At 35.8% G+C, this 23,714-nt stretch overlaps 1 protein-coding gene across 4 annotated transcripts in view; it reads right to left on the bottom strand.

Annotated features, from left to right (window-relative positions):
• C3G (C3G guanyl-nucleotide exchange factor) overlaps window positions 1-21,928 on the bottom strand; it is a 102,301-nt gene extending 80,373 nt beyond the window's left edge. For all 4 annotated transcript variants that reach the window (XM_031980979.2, XM_031980987.2, XM_031980985.2 and 1 more), the window contains exons 1-2: window positions 20,837-21,928; window positions 12,240-12,626 (exon numbers count right to left, since the gene is read on the bottom strand). In XM_031980979.2, the coding sequence (XP_031836839.1) occupies window positions 12,240-12,423 (184 nt within the window). In that variant the 5' untranslated portion in view covers window positions 12,424-12,626; window positions 20,837-21,928. The remainder of the gene's footprint in view (window positions 1-12,239; window positions 12,627-20,836) is intronic.
• Between the last annotated feature and the right edge of the window lie 1,786 nt (window positions 21,929-23,714).

Below are 23,714 nucleotides of genomic sequence, written 5' to 3'. Positions count from 1 at the left end.
CTATGATTTCTTTCTGAACTGTGATCGGTCTAACTACTTTATTATTAACAATTTATTGGAAATGGGGGAAGTTTGTTAATGTCATCATTACAAAACTTCTGCTGAGCTACATGTAAGTAGCCAGTAAAAGAAACTTATAGAACCTAATAATTCTTTAGATGAGACACTGTTATAGCTTCGATGGTGATAATCATTATAACGAAAATATTGATTATATAATATTGTAATAATATCATATTATAATAAAGATGTAAACATCTTAATAGGATCACGTGTACAAATACTTATCCACAGTACTATAATGCTGTGTCCGCATTGGGCAGAAGTGTTCGCGAACTGTTCGTGAACTCTTTGAGAACTGATCGTAAATAGAAACAGCATCGCGTGTACATTGAAACTAGTAAACAGCTCACGAGCACATCATTAGCAGTTATAAACTTGTTCTCCGTCTCTTTTTACAAATTAGCTGAAATTTTTAAATTTTGTTACATATTTTAGTTCTGCTGCACATCGATATTCATTGGTTGGTGATCGAGCTAATATACTGAAGTAACTGAACAAACTAATAAACTGAAGTTTAGAAGCGAAGTAATCGTTAAATTCAGCAAAAATCCGATAGAACGTGTTACAAACACGTCTATCATACACTTTGAGTTTACCAGCGAGTGCTTTGATACACCACCTCCCGAGCAAACACTGTTCACTGTTCGCTGATTAGTTTGCTGCAGGTTGTTTGGTGTTTGTAAGTCCCCATTCAGACGGGTAACCACACCTCGCTTTGTTACAACAATCTGTTACACAATCTTAACAATAGGATATGGAACAGAAATGTAGACAATGTTTCCATGTTTAATAATTTTATTGTTAATGCAAGCGATCGGTTCTATTAACATTATCTCTTTAGAGACAGCATCAGTGCGGAGTATCGACTTTGATACCCAGTACCTTTATTCTTTTCTTATTGTTACATTATTATTTATTCTATTTTAATAAATTAAAGATACTTATAGAAGGATATCAAAATATCCAAATTATCAACAAATTATGGTAACGTATTTATAACAAATGTTTAATAGAGAACTTAGCTAATAAGCTCTATCTCACACAAATAAAGTAAGAATCAAAGGTTTGCAATAATTAAAACTTATTTCAAGCAAAGATGCCAAAATGAGTTTCAATAGCACTTCAGAAAATATTCTTAAAATTTCAGTATAAACCAAAGAACTTGGTGTACAAAGAGTTAACACTAAAACTACCAAACGGGTAAAAATGATCCTGATTTCTTTTTGTTGCAATTATTAAAAAGATGACAGATGTTTCTCTGCGAAATTATTAAAGAATTTGATTTAGCAATACGCAAACTGAATTGTAAATCAATTAAAGTCTCAACAGATGCATTTTTGGAGTTTCTATAAAGGAATTTCAAAAAGTCAATTTAATTCCTCGGCAATTGTAGTGTTAAATAAATGACTGCCAATAAAAATCTGTCTTCCAACAGGTCGTGGTGACAACGTTATGTGCGAATAAATCTGGATGCACTCTAAAAGTGTTCTCATTGCTGACGAATATAGTCTGTAAACTGTTCGCAAGCAGTGTAGCCCCGGCGTAACGAAGACAGAGAAAAAGAAGCTATAGACGTTTCATCCCTTATCAAAGTTCCACCCCCTTCTGCCTTAAGATTTTTGCTGTTCTTTTGGGACAGCGTCTACATCTCGTTCCGCGTCCTGCGGATCAAAATTCACTTGGCTGGAAGTTCTTGCATGAACGGGAATCGACGACCGGGAGAATCGAGCGCGCGCGGGACCAGCGAAAACGAGAGAGAGAGATCGTGGACAAGGTCCAGGGGGGCGGGGACAGTGAAGGGAATAGGGGCGGAAAAAGGAGAAAGAGGAGAAAGGGGTGAGAGGAAGTGGCGGAAAAGACATGTAGGCAGCCAGACTCCTTTTTCCATTTATTTTTACCGCCGCCACGGCAGTCCTACCCTCCACGGGACTTTCTTCTCCCCTGACGAGGAATTTCGCATTTCTTCGGCCCTCGAAGGCGACCCGAGACCTCGTAGATCAAGTATACAGGGTGGGACCGTAACTATCGCCACCTGAATATATCGGAGTTTTTATTATGCAAGCTAATCGGATAAGATACGAATAACATTCACCTCTTTGTTTTGTGACTTTTTTCCGGGAGGAAATTTTGGTTTATTTTTATTAACTTGTTGAGGTAAAGAGAAAGCTGTGTTTATTCGAGGTCTAGATTTATCGTAGACGGTGGATATTGATTGCAAAGGAATATTTGATTTTGATTTAAGAGGAAGAAAGGAAAATGTTTAATATGCAATTGTAATTGGTAATTTACTAATTGATGTTTGAGTGCTATTCTGTGATGGACATTTAGCTCTGCGATCAGCAAGTGCGTTATCGTTTCCTTTATTCGATTATTTTGTGCGATTAAATGGTTTTTATTCAGAAAAAATTGATTACCCCTAAGGTTGTTTTTGTAAATTTATATTGTTATAAGTTAAGTGACAAATGGAGAAACTGTATAAGTATTTCTTTCGGTAAGAGTTTCATTAATACAGCGAAAACTGTAATTTTACATATTCGTGTATTGATTATTATTTTAAATTATTTTTATTCAATATTAAACTTCGTTTTTTAAAATTATTCTCAACGTGATTTTTACGAAAATGTTCAAATAGCCATGATAATGAAATTTTAATGAAGACTCATACAGAATGTATTTTCTTTTGTGACTAATAAATTCAGTTTTAGAGAAAATCGATTTCTCTTTAATCTCTTGCTTCATGAGGTTCGCTAGAGTTACTTTGTCCTGAATATTTTACCAAAGGAACAATAGGTGCTTTGTTGCTGGCCATAAACGTCTGCGCGTAACGAAGATTCAATATTCATCACAAGAAAACAGTATTTCGTACGTGACACAAGTAATATTGAAGGTTCATTAAATTTATAACGTATAATAGCGTTATATTTCATGGCTGGACAGAAGCACCATTTGTAGCCACTGTGAGCCATTTTTTTGTGAGTTTCAACGAGTTTATATATCAAATTTTATGTAAAATAAGAAAATTTCGACACTCTCAATACATAATACAGTCTGTTTAGTTTTAAAACATATCGTATTTTTACATATGAAAATCATTAACTAAGTAGCAACTTACAATATTATAAATAATCCTAATTGCATAATTTCTGATTATTCAGTTCTGATATAAATACGTATAAATTTTGAATACTTATACAATACTACAAATTCAATTGTACAGCTACAAAAAAAATGAAAAGGTTACAATAATGATTAATATACACTTATTTAAAATTACTGCTTTAAACTACTTTCGGCCTTCTTGTTATTTCGTTGAAATAACGGTCTTCCTTCTTAATGAGTATTTTGCCATGATAAAGCTTCAGATTTAAATTTACCCAACGAAGGTACAAAGTATCACGACCTCCGCAGTGCAATAAAACAGTTTCAAATGTAAAATCCCCACATTGAATAATATATATAGCCGCTTAAGCTTTATGAATTAAAGAAGAGAACGTTAAAACATTACTGCTCGTTAAAATAAAGGACAGATAACGCAATGCAACGTAAAATGCTAAAGAGAAGAAATATTGAACTTCATTATTCATTCCTTGATTCTAAAACATTTGAATAGTAACTTATACTCTTCCACGTATGATTACATAAAATCTAGAATCTAACGAAATATAATATTTTCACAACAACTATTTAAAAAAAAGCAATAATATAAGAGTGGATATAAAGTTAAATAAACAAAAGAAAACGTAGAATTTTAAATCAAATTTTTAAATCGATCATTTAACCAGTCATTTAACGATCTTCGAAATATACAAAACCTTCAAAAGATGAAGCTAAATTATATACCAATTGCTTAAACAATAGAAAAAAGAAAACTACGTGCTGACCTCTTTCAGTAATTAAATCATTTATTTACAATTTAGTCTTACAAATCTGAAAATCTCATCCCTTCAAAATGTCGACATTCATCGGTAAAGGGTTAACCTTTTAGCTACTATACGCCACTATAGTGGCTTTCGTGTATATCATCTTTTTGAAAGGTACTCTATTATAGCGGCACAATTCTTTCTCCGTCATCGGTAGCTGTGTACATTATAGTCTAATCTAACGTAATTGCACAATGGAAAGTTCTATCAGTCTCAAATCGCTGTGCTACATTTATGATATGCAGACCGCGTGAAACCTTACTGTACAGAGGTAGCTTCGTGGCTAGTTTCGCCGTAGCTAAAAGGTTAAAAGCGTAACAATTTCAGCCAAACTTCAAAGTTCCAAAAAGCCGCAAGTATTTAAATCATACACCAATTGCTTAAACACTAGGAAAAAGGAAACTACATGCTGATCTCTTTGGTTAACTAAATCATTTGCTTGCGTCATAGTTTTCCAAATCTGAAAATCTCATCCTGCCGAAATGTCGACATTCGTCCGCAAAAGGTTAAAAGCGTAACAATTTCACCCAAACTTTAAACTTTCAAAAAGCCACAAGTAATTTCACGTTTCACAATATGACCTATATCCGTGCATGTCCTCTCAATTACGAACCGCCGCACGATACCCAAAATTTCGAGACGCGCACGTCTGAGCGTCGGCAAAGGGCCTAACGATTTCACGAATAGTTACCGTTCCACCCTATACAAGAGGCCGGAAGCGATAATACTTGCGGCTACGTTCCACTCCTTTCGGCCCCATGCGCGACCTGTCGAAGTCCCTCAGCCCCAGCCCACAGCCTCGCCCCAAAGGAGCGCGCGTGAATGCACTTCGCCGGCGAAATATTCTCTTCTTCTCCAGCTGAAATTTATCGGCGGGTCCGCGTTAAGCCCCTTTCACGCGGAAAGCGGATTTCTTGTCATCTTCGCCACAGCTGGAGGAACCCTTTCCCGCGCCGCGGAAGAGTCCCGTCGATCCGTGTCTCAGGATTTACGGGCGAAACTTTCGGCGTAAGTAAGTACGGTAACCGACGACGACAACGAGAGGGTGGTTCGAGGCTGGCAACGCCGAATTCGCCTTTAGGGAGCCACGGCGTGCATTAAACGGCCGACTTCCTCCTTCCTCCACCCTCTCGAGCGAGATTTGATTGCTCGCTACGAGTTAGCCGCCATTGTGGCTCCTCTTCGTCGCAGAATAATTTTTTAATGAGTCCGTCGCGATTCATTCGCCTTTCGTCACCATTGTCGTCGGCAGTTATCATTATTGTCGTTGGATCGTGAATTCTGTGGTTTCATTTAGGGAAATTGACGGAGCAGCTGGTCTTTTGGCTGATAGATTTAATGTTAATAATAATTTAGTTTGAAAAATCTCTCATTGTGTGATAAAATAAAATCGAATTAATGAATTGTATACTAGTCAAACACAAGGCAAACGCACCTATAATACATTTTAATAAATATTAAATTTTGCTGGAAAAATCGGATAAATAAGTAATTAAAGTACATAGTATTACTTATTAACAGCTTCAACAAATCCTTCAAGCAGCAGAAGAAAGCGATCTCTAATGGGGATATAAATTCACCCCCCTTTTTGTCGAATCGAAGACGAATTTCCAAGACTCAGTCCATTTTTTCTATCGATCCGCTGTAAATCACGCGTTTTTGTCGCGCACAGGCGTTTAACGTGTCGACTAGAATCGTAGGAGGGTGAGGTTGTTTTACGAGGGTAGTTCTCGCACAGAGAAGGATGTGAACGGTTACTTAATCAAGACGTTACACGAGAGTTCTCAGCCTCTGTTATTTTGATAAAATCCCTCGGACTATTCGAAAATAAGTCCACATTTAACTACTTTCGTGACACGAGGACCTCCTTTTTGCATTCATTATTAAATTATGCTCTATTCTCAAAATAACAATACATAATTACTATGCTAGTAAGAAAGAACAGAAGAGTAAGAAATTTGTGTCATAAACTATAACTTCTAATTTACCCAATTTCCGTATTATTTTTACATTTCTTCTTCTGATATATATATGTCTGTTTTCATCGAAACAAATCAAATTAACAGAAGAAAAAGTAAACAAATCTTTGTACAATCTCAAATAGGACAGTTCCATTTTTTTGAAGTTTCAACATGGAAGTGTTGCAATTAATATTGTATCTCATAAAAACTTCTCACAGTGCGAAAGGTTAGTTTTCTCATCAACTTCGAATTTACATCGCTGTAACGTTTTCCCTTAGAAATATATAAATGTAAAATTTCCCTTCAAAAGATTATAAATATTCGAAATTATGTGCACCAGAAAATTAATGTTCACGGATAATCTTACTGAATTATTCATTTCGATCGTTTGCCTAGTGAATGTTAGTCGGATTTAAATAAGACACTCGAACGTCTTTCGCAGCAACAGCGATTATTTCGCGCGCAAAAAGAGTTCCTATTCAGGAGAGAAATGGCTGCAACGAGCACCTCAAATGCAGATTACACTGTCGAGAAAGGAGTGAGGGGTGTGTCTTTTTTTTCTTTCTCGGGGAATACATTCATTTCGAGGAGGAAGATAATCCCGAATGTCGGAGAGGCGTCTTGATAAACCAGCGCTCCTTATTCTTATCAGCCATGAATACAAATTAACTGATTCGAGGCAAGAGCATGGAAGTGTACACGACATTAAAAGAATACTATGAACATTTTAGTAGATTGCACAGAGCTGCCTATATACATATTGTTATCTATGCAAAAAAAAGAATCAGGGATGATACGTATAATTTAATACGTTTGCGACACTACGATACTTGTCCATCAGACATACAACTCGGAAATTTCTCATTTACATGCAAATTATAATTGAAATAATTTAATTTCATGAATTCACAATAGAAACCACTGTTTATTACTGAATATAATAAAATACCAATTTTAATACAGCTTAAGGAAATTCTTATTTTAGTTAAATCGAGAAAACATAAAAATGAGACCCTGAACACATTAGAGAATAAAAACTGGAAAGCAATTTTTGTATATGTTCCGTTTGTTTAATTTTCTATATAAAAATGTTCTATATAAAAAAAAACTTCCCGTGAACAACACATTTTCGTTCAAATTCCATACAGTCGAAACGATTTTCTTAATAAAACAAAAACTAAAACTTGATCATCTAACCTTCTCCTATCTGATGAATCGAAGAAAATCTGATTCCTCTGGTGTATCACCGAAAAAATCACACTTCCGAATCTATACAACATATTTCGTCGCCAAAAATCACGTGACACAGCAGTCAAAGCATTTTGGTTTGAAAGAATCTATTTGCCACGAAAAATCTCGACTGAAAAACAATGACCGTTCCCAACGAACGCACTCCGTCAAATCCCATCACGCGAATTGCGAGCCGAAGCTACGTACCCGCAAATAATTGTCCCGACCACTCAAAACAAATTTCGGCTGGTTCAATTTTGGGGGGAGACACCGGCAAACTTTATCGACGCACTAATTACGTGCATCGTAGACTCATGTTTATTAATGTTGACCCGCGCGCGCGCGTGTTTACGAGGTCGCGCGGCGTGTAAACGGTTGCGGCCGCACGATAATCACTGGTTCCCGGCGCGGTGTATTTATGAACGTGCCAGAGTACGTCCGGAAATTTCTCATATCAAAAGATCCTGTTCCGCAATAAACTGACAGCCGATTTCGACCGGATATTGCCGGGAGCCGACAACGTATGCTTGCATCGCTGCACGAAGACTCATCGACGCTGCACTATGCAACCCCGCAGCACGTACCGCTGACGGACGAAGTTGGAAAACCTACCCCCGGCGGCGTAGAAGTTTCCTACTTTTTTTCGTGGTGTGTTGCACGCTCGAAAATAACGATTTTAATCCCTTGCCCTAGGATTGATATCTCAACTGTGATCGATATAACTTAATACTTTGTCATTAAGTCTTTGTCCTATAATTTATTTCTTAACTGTGATCGATAGAAGTACTTTATCGTTAATAATATATTGGTAAAAGAGGAAATTATGATGCTTATTCTATGTCTACATTTACTCCAAAGGTTAACGATTGATAATAGAAAAGTAATATTTAATTTATATTTAAAAAAAAATAATTAATACTTGGATTTTTCGAATTTAGTTATCAAAATAATTATGTTTGTACTTCTTTCAAATTTAAAATCTTGAAAAAAAAATAAGAAAGACAATCGATAAGCGGTATATGAAAAGCAAACTACAAAGGTGCCACTATAGGGAATTATTAAGAATTATAAAGATTAAGATCATTAAAGTGCAGGAAATTGTTTTAGTTCTATGAGGTAGTTAAAAATGTTACGTTCGTGTATTTCCAAGTTCCCCAGAAACTCAAATTTGCAAAATTTGCCGGAGGCGTTTGTTATTCAAAGTATTCTTGGATACGTTATTAACGTCATTGAACAATAACAAAGCAACTAAAAATACTCTGAAGCCCCGTTGTAACTTATTAATAAACGATTATACAATCGCCACAATACTTAAAGATGATTATTAATAAAATATTACCTTCGTCAATCACAAAATGTGAGATCAAAATATTCCAAAAGCATATAGACTAACAACATTTCTAATCAGCGTAAAGTATTTAATTTCACGTTACGCCAACTGTAATAACTATAATGAGTTTTCAAACAGCCCAATGGTTTTTTTCCCCCGAGAGAACGGGAAGCGAAAAAGTAGACGAGCCAAAGTTGAAATGAATTTCCGGGCGGAGTTTAATGCCGATTAATTACAAGTTTCGGTGTTTCGTGGCTTCGTTCTATGAAAACCGCGCGGAACCTGTGCCAAGATTCTATTTCTGTGCTCCATTCATGCCGGTCGAGGACATTTTCCACTATTTGCTGCTTCTTCTTTAAACAATTCGTCGGGCTGACGGCGCGCAGAAAAGATTTGACTTTCAAATGAACGCGTAAGAAAAGAGGGGAGGGCCACGATCCGACGGGATCATCTATGAATATAAATTTCATTTTCGAGCATGTCAGCGCCGTAAAAAAGATTCAACGGTGCTGGGTTTATGCTGAGAGTTGTCTGGCTTTCGAAGATACACATTTAGCATCGTGAATATTTACGTCTTGATCAATACGCTGTTATGATTACTCGGTTTACGGTTGTACATATTTATTTACAGGACAATCTATGGTAGGATAAGTTATCTATTTACCACTTTAATCAGTTTAAATTATTTTCTTTTCAACGTGAAAAATATTTCAGAAGAAAATTTTAATTTTTGATCGACATATAAATATCATTTTGAATTTTTTAAATTGAAGATAGAAATAAATAAATGTAGAGTGAAAACGCTATTTAAATTTATTGATTTTATAATTTTCCTATGATTTGACATCTGGAGGTATAAGAATTAGAAAATAATTATTTGGATGTAAATGAAAGGTATTGCGATTAATTTATTGTTTTTAGTCGTTGACAACAGTGAAATATGAGTTCTACAATGAAATTTGTTGATTCTGCAAATGTCTCTTTATATAATCATATCAGTAGATTTATGAAAGAACTTTGTGACGTTTAATGGCCAAAGGCTGGGAAGCCTCAGGGTTTATACCTGAATAATTTCAAAGGATCTGGTTAATTATGGCTTTAATCTATACTCCTATAATATTATCATGAATGCAGCGCCGTATTATGCAATCACGATCCGAAATGAAGTAACTTTAATGTCCGAGTTTATGGTAACAAGCTATTACATCGATAACTTTCCGTGCCCAAAGAAAGTACAGTAACTGTTTGAAAGGAACGTAATTGCCTTTTCAATCCTGTTACTTTTACATCTATTGACTTCTCGTTGCTCGCAATTTTCTTGTCTTTGTGAAACTTTATGCTTTCATTGCCATCAATTCTTTTCTGCTTTATATTACCTTCTTACCTATCAAGGAATAAAAATATTATTCTCGTGTAACGAATGGAATTATTTCTGTGTACCGATTTGTATTCCACCTCGTTATTAAACTTTGATATTTTAACATTGAATAACTCAGAAAATATACAAATTATCGAACCAACCATATTTTACTATAATTCATCACATAGGTCTAAGTAAAACATTTAATTGTTACGAACATTTACATTTCAATTTTAATTTCAGTAAACAAATTACATCTTGTATCTGTTGAATTTTCATTACAACTGATTTGCTATTCTGTGTGTCAATCGAAACTGAACATTTCTATTTCTATTTCTAGGAGTATTTTTATTCTTACTGTCAAAGATTGCTCAATACATTTTATTATAATCTATTTATACGAACAAAATTTTGCATTAAACATATTAATCCAAGCCTAACCAAAAATATTTTCAAATCCTTGGAAACAGATATTACCTTATTTCTATCTAACACTTTTGTACGCGTCGATGTAGTATTGAACGTATTAATTGAAACCTAATATTTCTATTACCATTTCTAAGGAAATACACATTACATCATCCATATAAAATGTTTACAAAACTGAATGAGCTAATTTGACATTAAACGCGTTAATAGAAACTTAAGATTTTTATTTTCATTTCTGAGAAAATACACATTACCTAATTCTTCTCGAATTTCTATAAAACCTATTGAGCTGATTTAACATTAAAAGCGTTACTCGAAACCTAAGATTTTTATTTCCATTTCCACAAATATCTCTTTCATCTGCATCAAAGACTGATCTTCAATACTTTTCACCCCGAAGCGTCCAGCCAGCCGGTTCGGTCTGCTAACGTCCCGGCCATTTGTCGCGAGATTAAGATCACGTTCTCCCGGACGCTTCAATCGCAGAATACAAGCTGGAATACGCGTACACAGCAATTTACTGCACTGCTTGCCCAGAGGGAAATCACCGTGCCTGTGTATGCGTTATGCGTGCGGCCAAGCGAAGGGAAAGGGGGATGATAGTGTGTAACCCCGTAGTAACGGGGTAGGTGTTAATAGCAAGAGGTAGTACCGACGTGAGCTAGGTACTTAATATGATTGACAGCACGAATGGGTAATTAACAACCGAGTCGCTTTCACGTGCAAGCCGCGGCGCTCAAGTCAACGACGCGTGGGGTTGTATTTAGCGCGGCCAGACATGCCCCCATAACGTGGTTATCCTAAGTTTAATTACTCTAACAGATATTTTAGGAACGCTGATAATATTCGATCGCACGTGCAAGCGACACCCGACACGAACTGCGAACTATTTCGCCAAAGAATGCTCCCGCGTCCGGCGTAATTAATCTGCGACTGCATCAAACTTGGTCCATTTCGGGAAATAAAGCGCGGGGATTGATCCATGAATAACGAACGTGAGAAATATTTGCGCCGGCTTTATGTTTGAACTTGACACTCATAGTAGAATTGTTCAAATAATAAAATTTGTAACGAATCATTTAATTACTCAAAGAGATAAGCGTGTACTTCCCTTTTTTCTATTGTTTAAGCAATTGGTATATAATTTAGCTCCATCGTTTAATTTTATGTGAATTAATTAGTTTTTCAATTTTCGTCGGTCTTTCTGTTTCTATTTTCACTGAGAAAAATGTATCATCTAACTCGTTTATTTTTATTTTATAATCAGTTATTCGATTGGTTACTTTAATAATAGGCGTATGCAAAGCGCTGGTACGTTTAGTGTTAAAGATTTCTAGAACGTTAAAAGTTTTTGAAAGAATAGAATAATCTACAAACTTCGACAATGAGAAAACAGTCGGTTTATATCTATAATGAACCTATAATGAAGTACATTTTTAGTAGAATAGTAAAGTCGTCAAATTAATAAAAAGGGACAAGTAATTTCTACATTATCAACTACATTTAACCAAACGTTAATACTTCAATTACCTCTTTCTTTTGATTATCAACATCTAAATCTTTGCACATTACCTTTAATAGATAATTTTCAATGCTAATACATAATACTTAAGCGGAAGATATGTCTAGTACAATAATTTCTTTCAATTAGTCTTTTAGATATTAAAATAATTTTTTTATTTACACAAAAATTCTTGCTATACAAAGACCTTTATCCTTCACTGCTATTAAAAAACATAAGCACTAACTTTTCAGATCCAAAGCGGAATCAATGAAAGTCTGAAACCAGAAGTATTTGTTTTTCAAAGGAAACGTCAGCTTTCCCAGTAATCGAGAAAACTCGCGTTGCCTCTCGAGAGTAGGGGGGAGGAGACCTTTTAGCCTATTTAACGAAGCATAACACAGATTCACGCCCTTAACCTGAATTTTTCTTTCCTTCCGATTACCTTTTAAGTTGCAGGTCGATATGGAACCGGAAAGAGTCCTGGCGTGATTGGTCACGGCCAGCAGCAAAGGTGTGGCCGTGATGAAGCTCCTCGACTTCGGCACGAACTCCTTCTGCACCGCGTAGCTACGCGTGCGTCGCCGAAAAATCGGCGACTCCAGGAAAGTGTCGTCGTACTGCGGCATCCTTACAACGGTGTTTCGATTAAATGTCGATCAACGACGCACGAATCTCGAGTGTTCGTAATCCAGCACGGTTCTTCCACTATTTTCTTGTTCTTCATCTTAGCACTGATTACAATAGTTTTCTATTGTAGGGTTAACAGTTTACTCCTAATCAGTGGCACCTTCTCTCACACCATATTAACACATCAAATTTGATAAATGATCTGAAGCCAATTACAAATTTAAGGAAATGTTAATGTTAAAAAGAGTCTTCGTACCGACACGAGAACAATTCACATAGACTGATAATTTCGACAGCAGAACTTAATTATCGTTTTTGCAGATTATTCGCAACTAGTATTATTCATTTTCATTGTTACTATATCGAATCGAGATACCTTCATTTCAGTTGATCCACGAAGAATGTAAATATATGTATGATACTGAAAAGGATAATGAAAGCAAATAAATCCTCAATAATAAAATACTCGGAGAATACCAATTGAATTTCTCAAAGGGCAAATCGATTCTCTTGATTTAATTAGAAACGCTCTACACGTTCCTCGACGATTCATTGCTCTAATAAATTTGTTCACAATAATGTTCCGCAGTTTACGATCGTTTTGAAGCTCCGATTGCCCGTTGTATAGCCGTTTGATAACGAGCAATTACATCAGCACCCGATTAACCGCACCCGGACAAAGAAAAGGTGAAACGATCAGTTTTCTTTTTATTTCCGCGGGAAGACCGGACATCGGATGATGCCAAGGCTCTCGTCGGCCACTATCGAGAGACCCAAAGCGTGTCACGGGCCATGTAACACGTGTAACTGCACATGATCTTCGCCGACAGTAAATTTAGCGACTGATTACCAGTTCACGCGGCGACACAGATAACACTGGTTGACAGTCCCCTGTTTGTTGAACTTTAATTCCAGCCTGACAAACTGGCCCGCGCGTAATAAATGATACATGATATAATTATGATATCGCGCCGGCCCCGGGATGATGAAAGATTGCTCCCCAGGCATTTCGCGTGATAATTAATAACGAGACTGCTGGGTTTCCGTGAAAAAAATTGATGAATTTCGTATTATTTCGGGGACAATACAAAAATGTAGAAAGGCAACGCCTCTGTCTTGTACACAACATTTAGTTAATAACTGATCATTAATTTTTTTTGATATTTTTTATGAATAATTGACAGTGAATAATTAATTATATTATATTGCTACCGAATTATAATTATGCACATATACGAAATTCTTTACCAATGATTTTTCAAATAGCAATATTATAAAATATTTGAAAATAAATTACTGTGAATGATTTCAAAATTATTCATTACTTTGCCAAACTTTATATGAAATTTTTGTATTTATTAACTGTAGCAAAACGTTCCATCTGATTTTTCAGTGACATTGAAGTTTTATTTCAAATTATGTACAAATGCTTCATCATCAAAAGCAATCGTCATCGTTATTTATAATGTTCTATCAATTTTCTGGGAACCTTCGAGTATCATCGCGATAGAAATTCAGTGGCTTCTATGAAATAAATGTATTTAATCAACTGAAGCTCGTTGAAAAAATCTTCTTCCTACACCTAATATATATACATTCTTTTCGCTGCATTTTTATAAAATTCCATTCTTTCTTCGCATTCTTTCTGTTCCTTGAAAGTTTAAGTTTGATATTTTTTAAAAGAACAGAAATCAAATTCTTCAAAGTATTCTTAAGATCATATTAAACGAAAAATGTTGGTTTTTGTTTTTTATATAAATGTCACACGAGGAGAAAAAAATTCATTTACAAAGATTATCTGATTGTTTTACATTGCATAAGGAAAAAAAAAATGAAATATGTTTTAGTTGCAAAATGTGTATAATTAGAGTGCAACTATAAATAGAGATCGATCGATGTTGTTTCTAAAATGATCGATCGTAAAATCGCAAATATGAAAAGCATGGATATTTAGATTGAGCGAACCCGATGACACTACGGCTAAAATAACATTTGATGATACATTTAACGGCCTCGAGTACTATACCAAAGTAGAGTACTGAGACATAGACCGCTTCCAGGATGTCTATTTTAACACTGCGGACGTTCCGTTACAATTTCTACCGCTTCCGTGTCTTCCTCACGGTATCGTAAATACACTAATTACTACACTTTGATCAAACTGCTGAAACGATGCTAATACTACCTCTACAGAAAAAGGAACAGTGTAGTACATATCATTTGTAGGTAATAATAATTTTTTACTTTGATTTTTATAAGTCTTTGTAGTGAATACAATTCAGTGTAGCTATTTCATTTGTGTAACAGTCAATGAGGTATTATATACTAAAATAATCAATTAATATTGATGAATCGTTTCATAATGAAAGTTGAATGTATAATACAGGAATTTGATCTTTGCACGTGAACTGTCAGTTCATTTAATATTCAATGAAGATTGGTATAATTTCATACCATCAGAATCGTAATTATTGTGACAATAATATTACACCATAATTTTTATGAATCTTCCCAGTAAATTTTTGTTTGACGTAGCTATTTGAATTACGTTACACTCAAACAAACATTTCAGACTGGAAATACTGACATAGACATTAATGGATTGACTCATTTCAAAATTAAAAGTTTGCCTCTCGATCAATTATTTTCAGCAACGCCTTCAAAACACAAACCGCATTAACCCCTTGCTGTACAATAACGAATCGGACTCGTGGCGAAGATTTTTAACTCAGTTCAACAGAAATCAATACTACCCCGCCGAAAATAAATTAAAATAAAGGTTTATTTTCCTATTATCAATGCTCTACTTACGAAGTTAAAATGTTCTTACAATATGGACAGAATATTTCTTTGTATTTCTACGAATTATAAATAACAAAATGAATCTGGCGATCATGATCGCAAAAAGAATTGTACAGTAAAGGGTTAAAATCGTTCGAATAAATTGCAACGTTCGATAAAAACAAAGGAAATGCAATGTACTCAGCGGTAATAACAAAATCGAAAAGAATGAGCGTGGCTATAAGGAGAATTTATAGAGGCAATTCATTGATAAAAATGCGTCGGCCGAGGAACAAGGCGAGTAAAAGGAGTGCAGGACTTCTCGAAGGTTCCATCGGTTCGTACAACAAACAATTCGCAATTACTGGAGCGAAAAGTCGACCGGCTCTTCTCCGCCTTCGACCGCCCGCCGCGGTGCCATACCGCTTTTACTACTTTCGGAACGACGTGTATAATTCGATATCAGACCAGGAGGTCAATCGTGTAACTCGTTCCACGGTGGATTGAACACAAGGACCCAGGCTTTTTTCTGGCTTGTTTGCTCTATCAGCGAAATTATCGAGTTTTCGGGAAATATTTATACCTACACACTTGCCAGTGACTTGGCCCCTTTGTCGAAGAAATGAAACGTGGCTTTTGTGGGCTGATCGGTCGCCGATAAAATGGAAGTGAACCCGCGCGATGAGCACCGAAAAATACCTGGTGCGCACACTCTGAACATGACACAGCTCACTGAAATGTAAGACGATATAGACTCCACCTTTCGCGATTGTTCGTTCGCTGTGACAGTAGGTTTACAGGCATTTGGCTGTACAGTTTACTCTGTTGTTCGAACAAGGGAAATTATCGAACCCGGAAATTTAAAAAAATGTGAAACTTTGTATCTAAGTAGAGTAAATCGAGCTCAATACATTTCAATTTTTTGTGTCGAATTTCACTTTGAAGGGCTGAAATCATCCCTTGAAAAAAATGTACATTTTTCTTTCCTGTGGATCATCTTCAGATTGGTACATTGTTCTTTCACACCTCCAAAATTTCAAAATAAAATTTCTCAGCAAGTTCAAATCTTTCACCACCAACTCTGAAAATTGATTTCTTTGTTTTATTTTTTATTTTCTAGTATTAAATCTTGGAAATTAGCGGTCTGAAGATAGACTGACGTCAATATTTGTCACGTAATTATTATAAAATTCGATATGTGTCAAATTAATGTCTTTCGTAAACCTAGTATTAAATGCTGGAAAACCTGGTTCTGGATCAAGAGTAAATTCTGTCTAAGTCTATACAATATCTTCTATTTTTCCACTATTTTTCTGATTTATTCGATTACTGCACTAACAATCCATTTTTAAAAAACAAAGCAATAAAAATGCTTATAATCATACATTGCCACAGAAAATGTCTTATAACTGTTTATTCGACCAAGATGATTCTACATGCAAAAATAAGTCGAAAGAAAAGAATAAAATCTGTTACAAATAGCTTCAATCAGTATAATGAGCAGTTTAAAAAAACCTATATAATTTAATATAATTGAATTTTCAGGAGATGCTTTAAATTAAAGGAAACTTTTAAAAAACAATGCATATAATTTTATCAATTTCCTATACCTTTGTATACTTCACTTAACCAAAAGAACAACAGAATCTACCAAAAACAAAATGACCAATTGCTCATTATTAGAGAATTGAAATCATACTTCGAACGATCGTTTATTTACCGACCAAACCCAACCAACACAAAATAAATACGAATAACATATTCTTGTGCAAATAAATCTAGCCCCAGTTATTTTCTTCTTAACAATTACTCTAAGCGCCGCAATTTCCACGTCATCGCGGTAATTCAGCGTACACCAGCGACCTTGTAATCATGCAAATCCACAGGAATTTTGTGCCCGCTCGAGGTTTCCTGATTAATAATAATTAACACTGATGAACTTGCGACCCAGTTACTTACGTTTGGCTTCCTGTCGGGCGCGAAAGCGGCGCGCGTTATTTTCGGTGTTTCGATAGACACGCGGCGAGAGGCGAGATTTAAGAAACGTTGCGCGTCGCGTCGGCCGGGAATGAGCATTAGATAATTGCATCGAGGACCACCTCATAACCGCAACATCGTCATCTCCACCATATCCCCACCCGGTTCCTTTTAACCAATTAACTGTGGAATTTAGTTTCAAAAATCTCTCGTTTTGCGCGAAATAAAATCTAAAAATGAAGTGTGTGCTTGTCAAATGCAGTTAACTGGTTAATACAACATAGTACTCGACAACGGGTCACGATTGAAGGGTATAACATGATCCAACTATTGTCGAACTCGACGATTTCAATGTCTCTTTCTTTTCTATTCTGTTTGGCGTCGTTTTAATCAGAAAAACATAAGAAACATGATGGTGAAAGTTCGTTAAAAGTCATAATTGAAAATCATCATCAAGTCATAATCTAGTCGTTAACACTAGATTTACTGAACATTTAACATGATTAAAATGTAATCCTTATAAAAATTATAACAACAGATTTCTTTTCGGTTTCTTCGTATACTGATTATAGTATTGAACCGAAACTATTTTTTCAGATCATTTCGAATATTTAACGGCTCTCCGATATCAATAATTACGAAGTAAGAAAAATGTCGCCGAACGCATCGACTCTCAGTTTTTCTTTTTCCTCCATCGCGTCGTTCTTTTTTACATCCATGCTAAAATCTTTTATTGAAGAAGATTCAATTCTACCTCTTCATAATTGCAACACTCCGGTCCCGTTGAGTATTGCAATTATCCAATGCTCACTGTAATCGGCGCCATTTTTCGGGTGTCGAAGTCGACGATGACGACGGCGAACGGCCTCGTGAACGTTAACGCGGCCAGTAGAAATGAATTGCGACGAGACAGACGACTTCACCACCGAAAATAAATTGAACGCACCGAGTGTAAAATTTGATCAGTGTTCGCGTTCCGCCGCCCTTTCATCCCCCACACGCTCCACAACCCTTTTCGATAGGAACTCGCGAATGATTTCGAAAGTAATCGCGAAGCCACGCGACGCTCGCTAGTTTAATATTGGATCGTCGCTGCGTGGACGCAACAGATAACACAAAAACGAGATGAAAAAAAAGTAAAGGGCGGAGGGAATCCGTTACAAAACACCGCGCGTTGCGTAATTAAACTTCACGGGCCGAGGAACAAAATATTTAATAAACGTGAATCGTAATTAAACAACGCGCGCTGCTATGCCTTTCTTTTCCTTTTGGAGGGCCAGAGTTTTTCTTGCGATCCATTTTGCATGTGAAATGAGCACGGTGAACTTTACCGGCGAAATGTGTTTTACAATTTTTTCGACGGAGATTCTTTGTTGCAAGCGCGTTTTTTTTTTTAGTTGTCTTGCTTGTTCTCTTTTCTATACCCGATGGTCATCGGTGGAGAGTAATTGCTGTTTCCATTAAGAGTAGAATTTGTGAAATATCTGGGGAATGTTTTTAATCTTCGGAGGGTATAATGGGTGAAATTTTATCTTGCGAGAAATATGTTGGGAATTTATTTTAATAATATTGTTGTGGTAGTTTTAAATTGGACCTCTCGTGTACTTTATTTTGAACATTATAATGATAATACGGTAGCAAAGAGGATAAAAGGAAAAGAAAATATGAAGCGACTCGGATTTTCTCGTGAAAATTACTGTACAGAGAAGAAATTAATGTTATAATTTGATATTTAATGTTCATATACGTGATTATATAATATTAAATATCAAATTATAACGAAGTTATTAAATTTCAATGCATGATTTATTATTTTTCATCAGATCATTCAGTCGCTTTCTTCATTTCTTTTTCCCTGAAAATTCTGACAAGTTTATATATTAAATGATTTTAACTTTTTGTTGCACTCTGAAATATTTTCTGTTTTGTATAAAAGGTAATGACCAGAATTAACAACAAATTGTAATTTGAAATTACTAAAAAATAGCGAAACTGCAATAGTAATATTTTCAAACCGAATGGAAATAGGAGATAGTATCTTGAACTTTTCACTTAAAAATGTTGAACTATAAAGAAAGTGGTAGAGTATTAAACAAGAAGTTCTGTTGTCCTTAAAGTTAGTTAATCAAGTGTAGCCTCAGATTTTACAGCTACTGTTGGACGAGTCACGAATTACCTGGATCATTTCGTTGTAACTGAATAAGTTCTGTGACTTTCTACAATGTATTAAACTTCCTTTGTAGTGTTTTAAAAGTATCAATCTATGAAAACATACAAAAGAAAATTAATTCCTTTAAATTGACAAATGATTACACTTTTCCAAAGATTCATTTAAACAACAAAGCAACATAGATCGTTCCACTTGTATTACGATAATTTTATCAATTCTTTAAATTTCTACACGATTTTTGATTTATAATATTTTCAAGGTACTAACCTATGAAAACATATAAAACGGAATTGACTTTTCAAATTCACAACTAGGTTATGCTTTCTTAAAAGATTTTATTTAATCTGCAAAGCTATGCGAATTGTTTCGTTAAAAATGTAACGACATCGTTAATTCAAATATTCATCGTAGAACAACTGTATAATATTTTTCGGATATAAATTTCAGAAGATACGTGCAGTGAAATGAATGTGACGATATTTTCGAACGATCCTGTCTTCTTAAAACAAACTTAGTGCGCGAGATGCGCGGCACAATATTTATAGAAACCGCGACGTAATCTGATCTATGATATTTTCTATGAACCGTTCACGAGAATCTAACCGCGGAAAATCCTCCGCGAGGGTTAACACGCATCGTCTAACTTCTGTTCCGCTAACTAATCGGGCCTTGATCGTCTATTACGCAGCGTCTATGTTCCGTTCGCTCCAGATCGACCGACGTGTCGCGATCTAGGTCGTTAAGAGATCTCTTAATCTCCGCAAAGCAAAAAACCGCAATCGGTCTGTCGAAACGAAACGATGAACGCCGCTGTTCCAATCGAAACTGCGTCTCGCGAGCAGATATTTCATTCGTTTTGATCCATTGGTATAACAGCTTAGCGACAATATGCGTGGCTATAGATTGAACGTAAGTCTGTATATTAAATTAATTAATCCGAACAACGAAAACAGTATGAATAAATAATTAACGATTGAAATTGGTACCAAAATCAGAACTGCTTCAGAATATACAATGAAAAATAGTTATTTTTGTATTATGAACAAAATTAAGTGAATTTTCTGTTCGATTTCTGTCGACAATATTATTGAGGATTTTTTACTTTATAAAACCTTATGAGTACCTATTGGAAGAAGTAATAAAAAATATATGTTTTATGGAAAATTTGATTAAGGAAATTTGAGAATCCTGATTCAATTATGACTTGACAATTTTTTTATTACTTCTATCTTTGGATCATCGACAGATTCAGTAATTCGTACATAAATCAACGCAACCGTAATAAAATGCATTGTACAAATAAAGTGAATTTTGTATAAATTCAATGAATCGATACTCGCTTCGTCATCATTCACTTCTGTTTCATTATTTCGAACATCCTCTGCCCAATTGTAATGTAGAAACGAATACGTAATCTGAATTACTGCATCACTGGTATCTCGACAGATACTCCATCGAATTTCATTTAATTTTCAATTACAAACCCTCTCAATGTTTCACGTCGCTGCGTCCACTACGAATAATGCCAATTAATATTTAACGTAGGCTCTTCACACTGATTAAGTGTAATTCGTAAGTACCGCCAATGCCATCGCGGATCTCGTTACAAAACATTTGATCGAAAGCTTATTCGAGCACCACCGGCAACCACAAACACACGTTCACTTTGAAACACCTGAGCATTCCACTCCCTGTCCCGAATCGAATTCCACCATTGTAATAAAAATCCTGAACAAATCGACAACGTCAGTAACATTCTTAACAATCTCGGAAAACCAACACACTCGCGAGTTCACTATTCCCCTAAATATCAATTCAATTCTCGATTCAATCACAGCGAAGACGTACAGCTAATTCAGCACGACACAAATTGTTCAGCAACGATCCTCTAAATCCCAGAAGTACCACACTTCAAATAATCATGTCAGTCAAAAAAGAATCTCCAACAGTACAACCCGTAGCAAATTGTCCGTTTAAAATCACCAAAAGACTCGGTCATCAAACCATCCTATCCAAGAACTATAGTAGACGGAAACCTACATTTCAATGAAATACTTGAATAATTTATTCCACTGCGTTGGTCGGTCACGAAGACACTTCCGAAGATGTTATTACAGTCTGATAGAAACGTTTTTCCTCGATCCCCGAACGATTGGATACACAAGGTGTACGACTGAAAGAAACTGGAGCAGCTTGCAGGGTAGCTAACTCCCGATCGGTATCGATTCCAGTTCGTTAAACGCGACGGTGTAGATTTATTCTTTGAATTGTGTTCGGTCTGTTATCGATTAGACCAAGAAGGGGTGAAATCGTTGAAAAATTTCGCTACGGTTCCCGTCGGTGACCACGGCGGAACAACGTCTAAACGGCCGGCCTGACTGGTCCACACGGAGAGAGACCACCGAGCGTAAATCTGGTCCACACGGATCGAGTTCCAAGCAGGTCCCGTCTGACGCGTGCACACGCCGGTCAGAAGCGGCTAGCTCGCGGATCGGAGGTGAACTGTTGTTGCTCACAGTGGACCGTCCACTGCAGAATCGCCCGGTGATATCTGTGACTTTGGCCGGGAAAGAAGGCTCGCTTGTCTATTTTAACGGGTCAGAGAGAGGAGCAGGCCGGCAAAAGTTTCCGAGGGAGGTGGAGAAGGAGGTCCATTGGAGTAGGAGAGATAGGTGGACACGCTAGCGGGCAAATGCATACAGGGTGTCTCGAGCAGATCGGGGTGAACTTTCGAAAAAAAATATTCCGGACGTTATTTGAAATATCAGATATTTTCAATTGGAATGGAATGACATTTATAAAAGAAACGAAATTTCATATGAATAAATTATTTTCATTTTAATAATCTAAAATATAGTGAATATTTTAATGGTAGAAAAATTGAACACCAATGTGTTTATTGGGATTTTCACCGATTTTTTAATGTAATTTATGTATAGATACATAGAATGTACTCGGTAATTACAAATAAAGGAATTATGAGGCAAGTTTATTTTGATAAAAATGTTGGAATAACTGTTTTTTTATTTAAAAATATTTTATAAAGATATTTAATCTACTATACTAAGTAGTCATTTTTGTCGCTTTAAAAGCATTGCATCCTTTCTCAGTCAAATGCCAAAAGCGTGACTAAGAAAATAGGATTCTTGAAATGTCGTATCTTTGAGAGTGCCCCATTTTAAGCTATCTTGAAGCTATATTTTTGTAAAGGGATTTGTGAGAGAAACGTCATTAACTGCAAGAATTTTCTTCTGAAGTATATAAGCAAGTTCCATTTCCTTTTATTAAATAACAATAACATGCTACAGTTATCGCTTCCCGAACAAAATTTTTTAATAATATTTAAAGCATTTAGCAAATATTTTATGAAAAATATAACACTGTTGTGATAGGGTTAACTTTAATAGCTAAATTTGGTATCTCTGGTCCATACAAAATATTTATAAAATAAGCTTTGTATAGATGTTAAAGTTGTCCGCCTTTCACGTATCTTGAGGTGACTACTTTCCATTATTTTTCTTGTTATAGTTTTCTTAAGTATATCTATAGATAACAAACAGAGATAACATTCCTTGAACTTGATGTTCAAGATCGAAATTCAAGGTTCCTTTTACTATCAAGAAAATACGGTTCGCCAGACTGCTGGGCGTCAAATGAATCATACAACCTAGTCTTCAGTTTCTTAATAAAACCATACATTTTTCACCAACACATTACAACAAAAATGTACGATAATATCAAGAAAATATAGAACATCTTTACTTTCATTTCACAACAATTTTCATACCACCAACAAAAAATTTGAATACTTCCACTGAATCATTAAGTGCCTAAATTTACATTATTTCGTACTTTTCAAGTCACACCGACATCATCTTATTACACATCGCTGAATTTCTCTCAAAATTTAGTAAAGCTCAAAGAATCAAGAATCAATGATCTCATTTAAAAGAAAACTGACAATACTATTTTACGGATCGAAACACTGAATATCACGTGCCTTAGAAACTTTCCCTGGACTGTTTTTCCGTGAAAAACCTGTGTATCTCGAAAAGTCACGTTAACTAGGACACCCTGTACGTAACGAGAGGGTTAACTGAGAAGAGGGACAAAAGGCCTCGCACTGAGGCGGACACTTACGCTCGTTCTTTATTTCAACGAGGAGAAAGAGAGAGAGAGATGGAGGGAGAAGCAAAGATGAGAAGACCGAGAAGCAAAGGAGGAGGAACAATTTATTTGCGGACCCTTGCAGCACTGTGTCAGTATGCGACGGCCAGAAGAACTACTTTTCTTCCTTCTTCTTCCCTGACGTCGGCATCTCGCTCTGACGGTGCAACGGGCACTGTCATTGCCATTGCGCCG

Source organism: Nomia melanderi, chromosome 11 (assembly GCF_051020985.1).
Source record: "Nomia melanderi isolate GNS246 chromosome 11, iyNomMela1, whole genome shotgun sequence".
NCBI lineage: Eukaryota > Metazoa > Arthropoda > Insecta > Hymenoptera > Halictidae > Nomia > Nomia melanderi.
The sequence above is the reverse complement of the archived record's forward strand: the minus strand, read 5'-3'. Positions and strand labels throughout refer to the sequence as shown.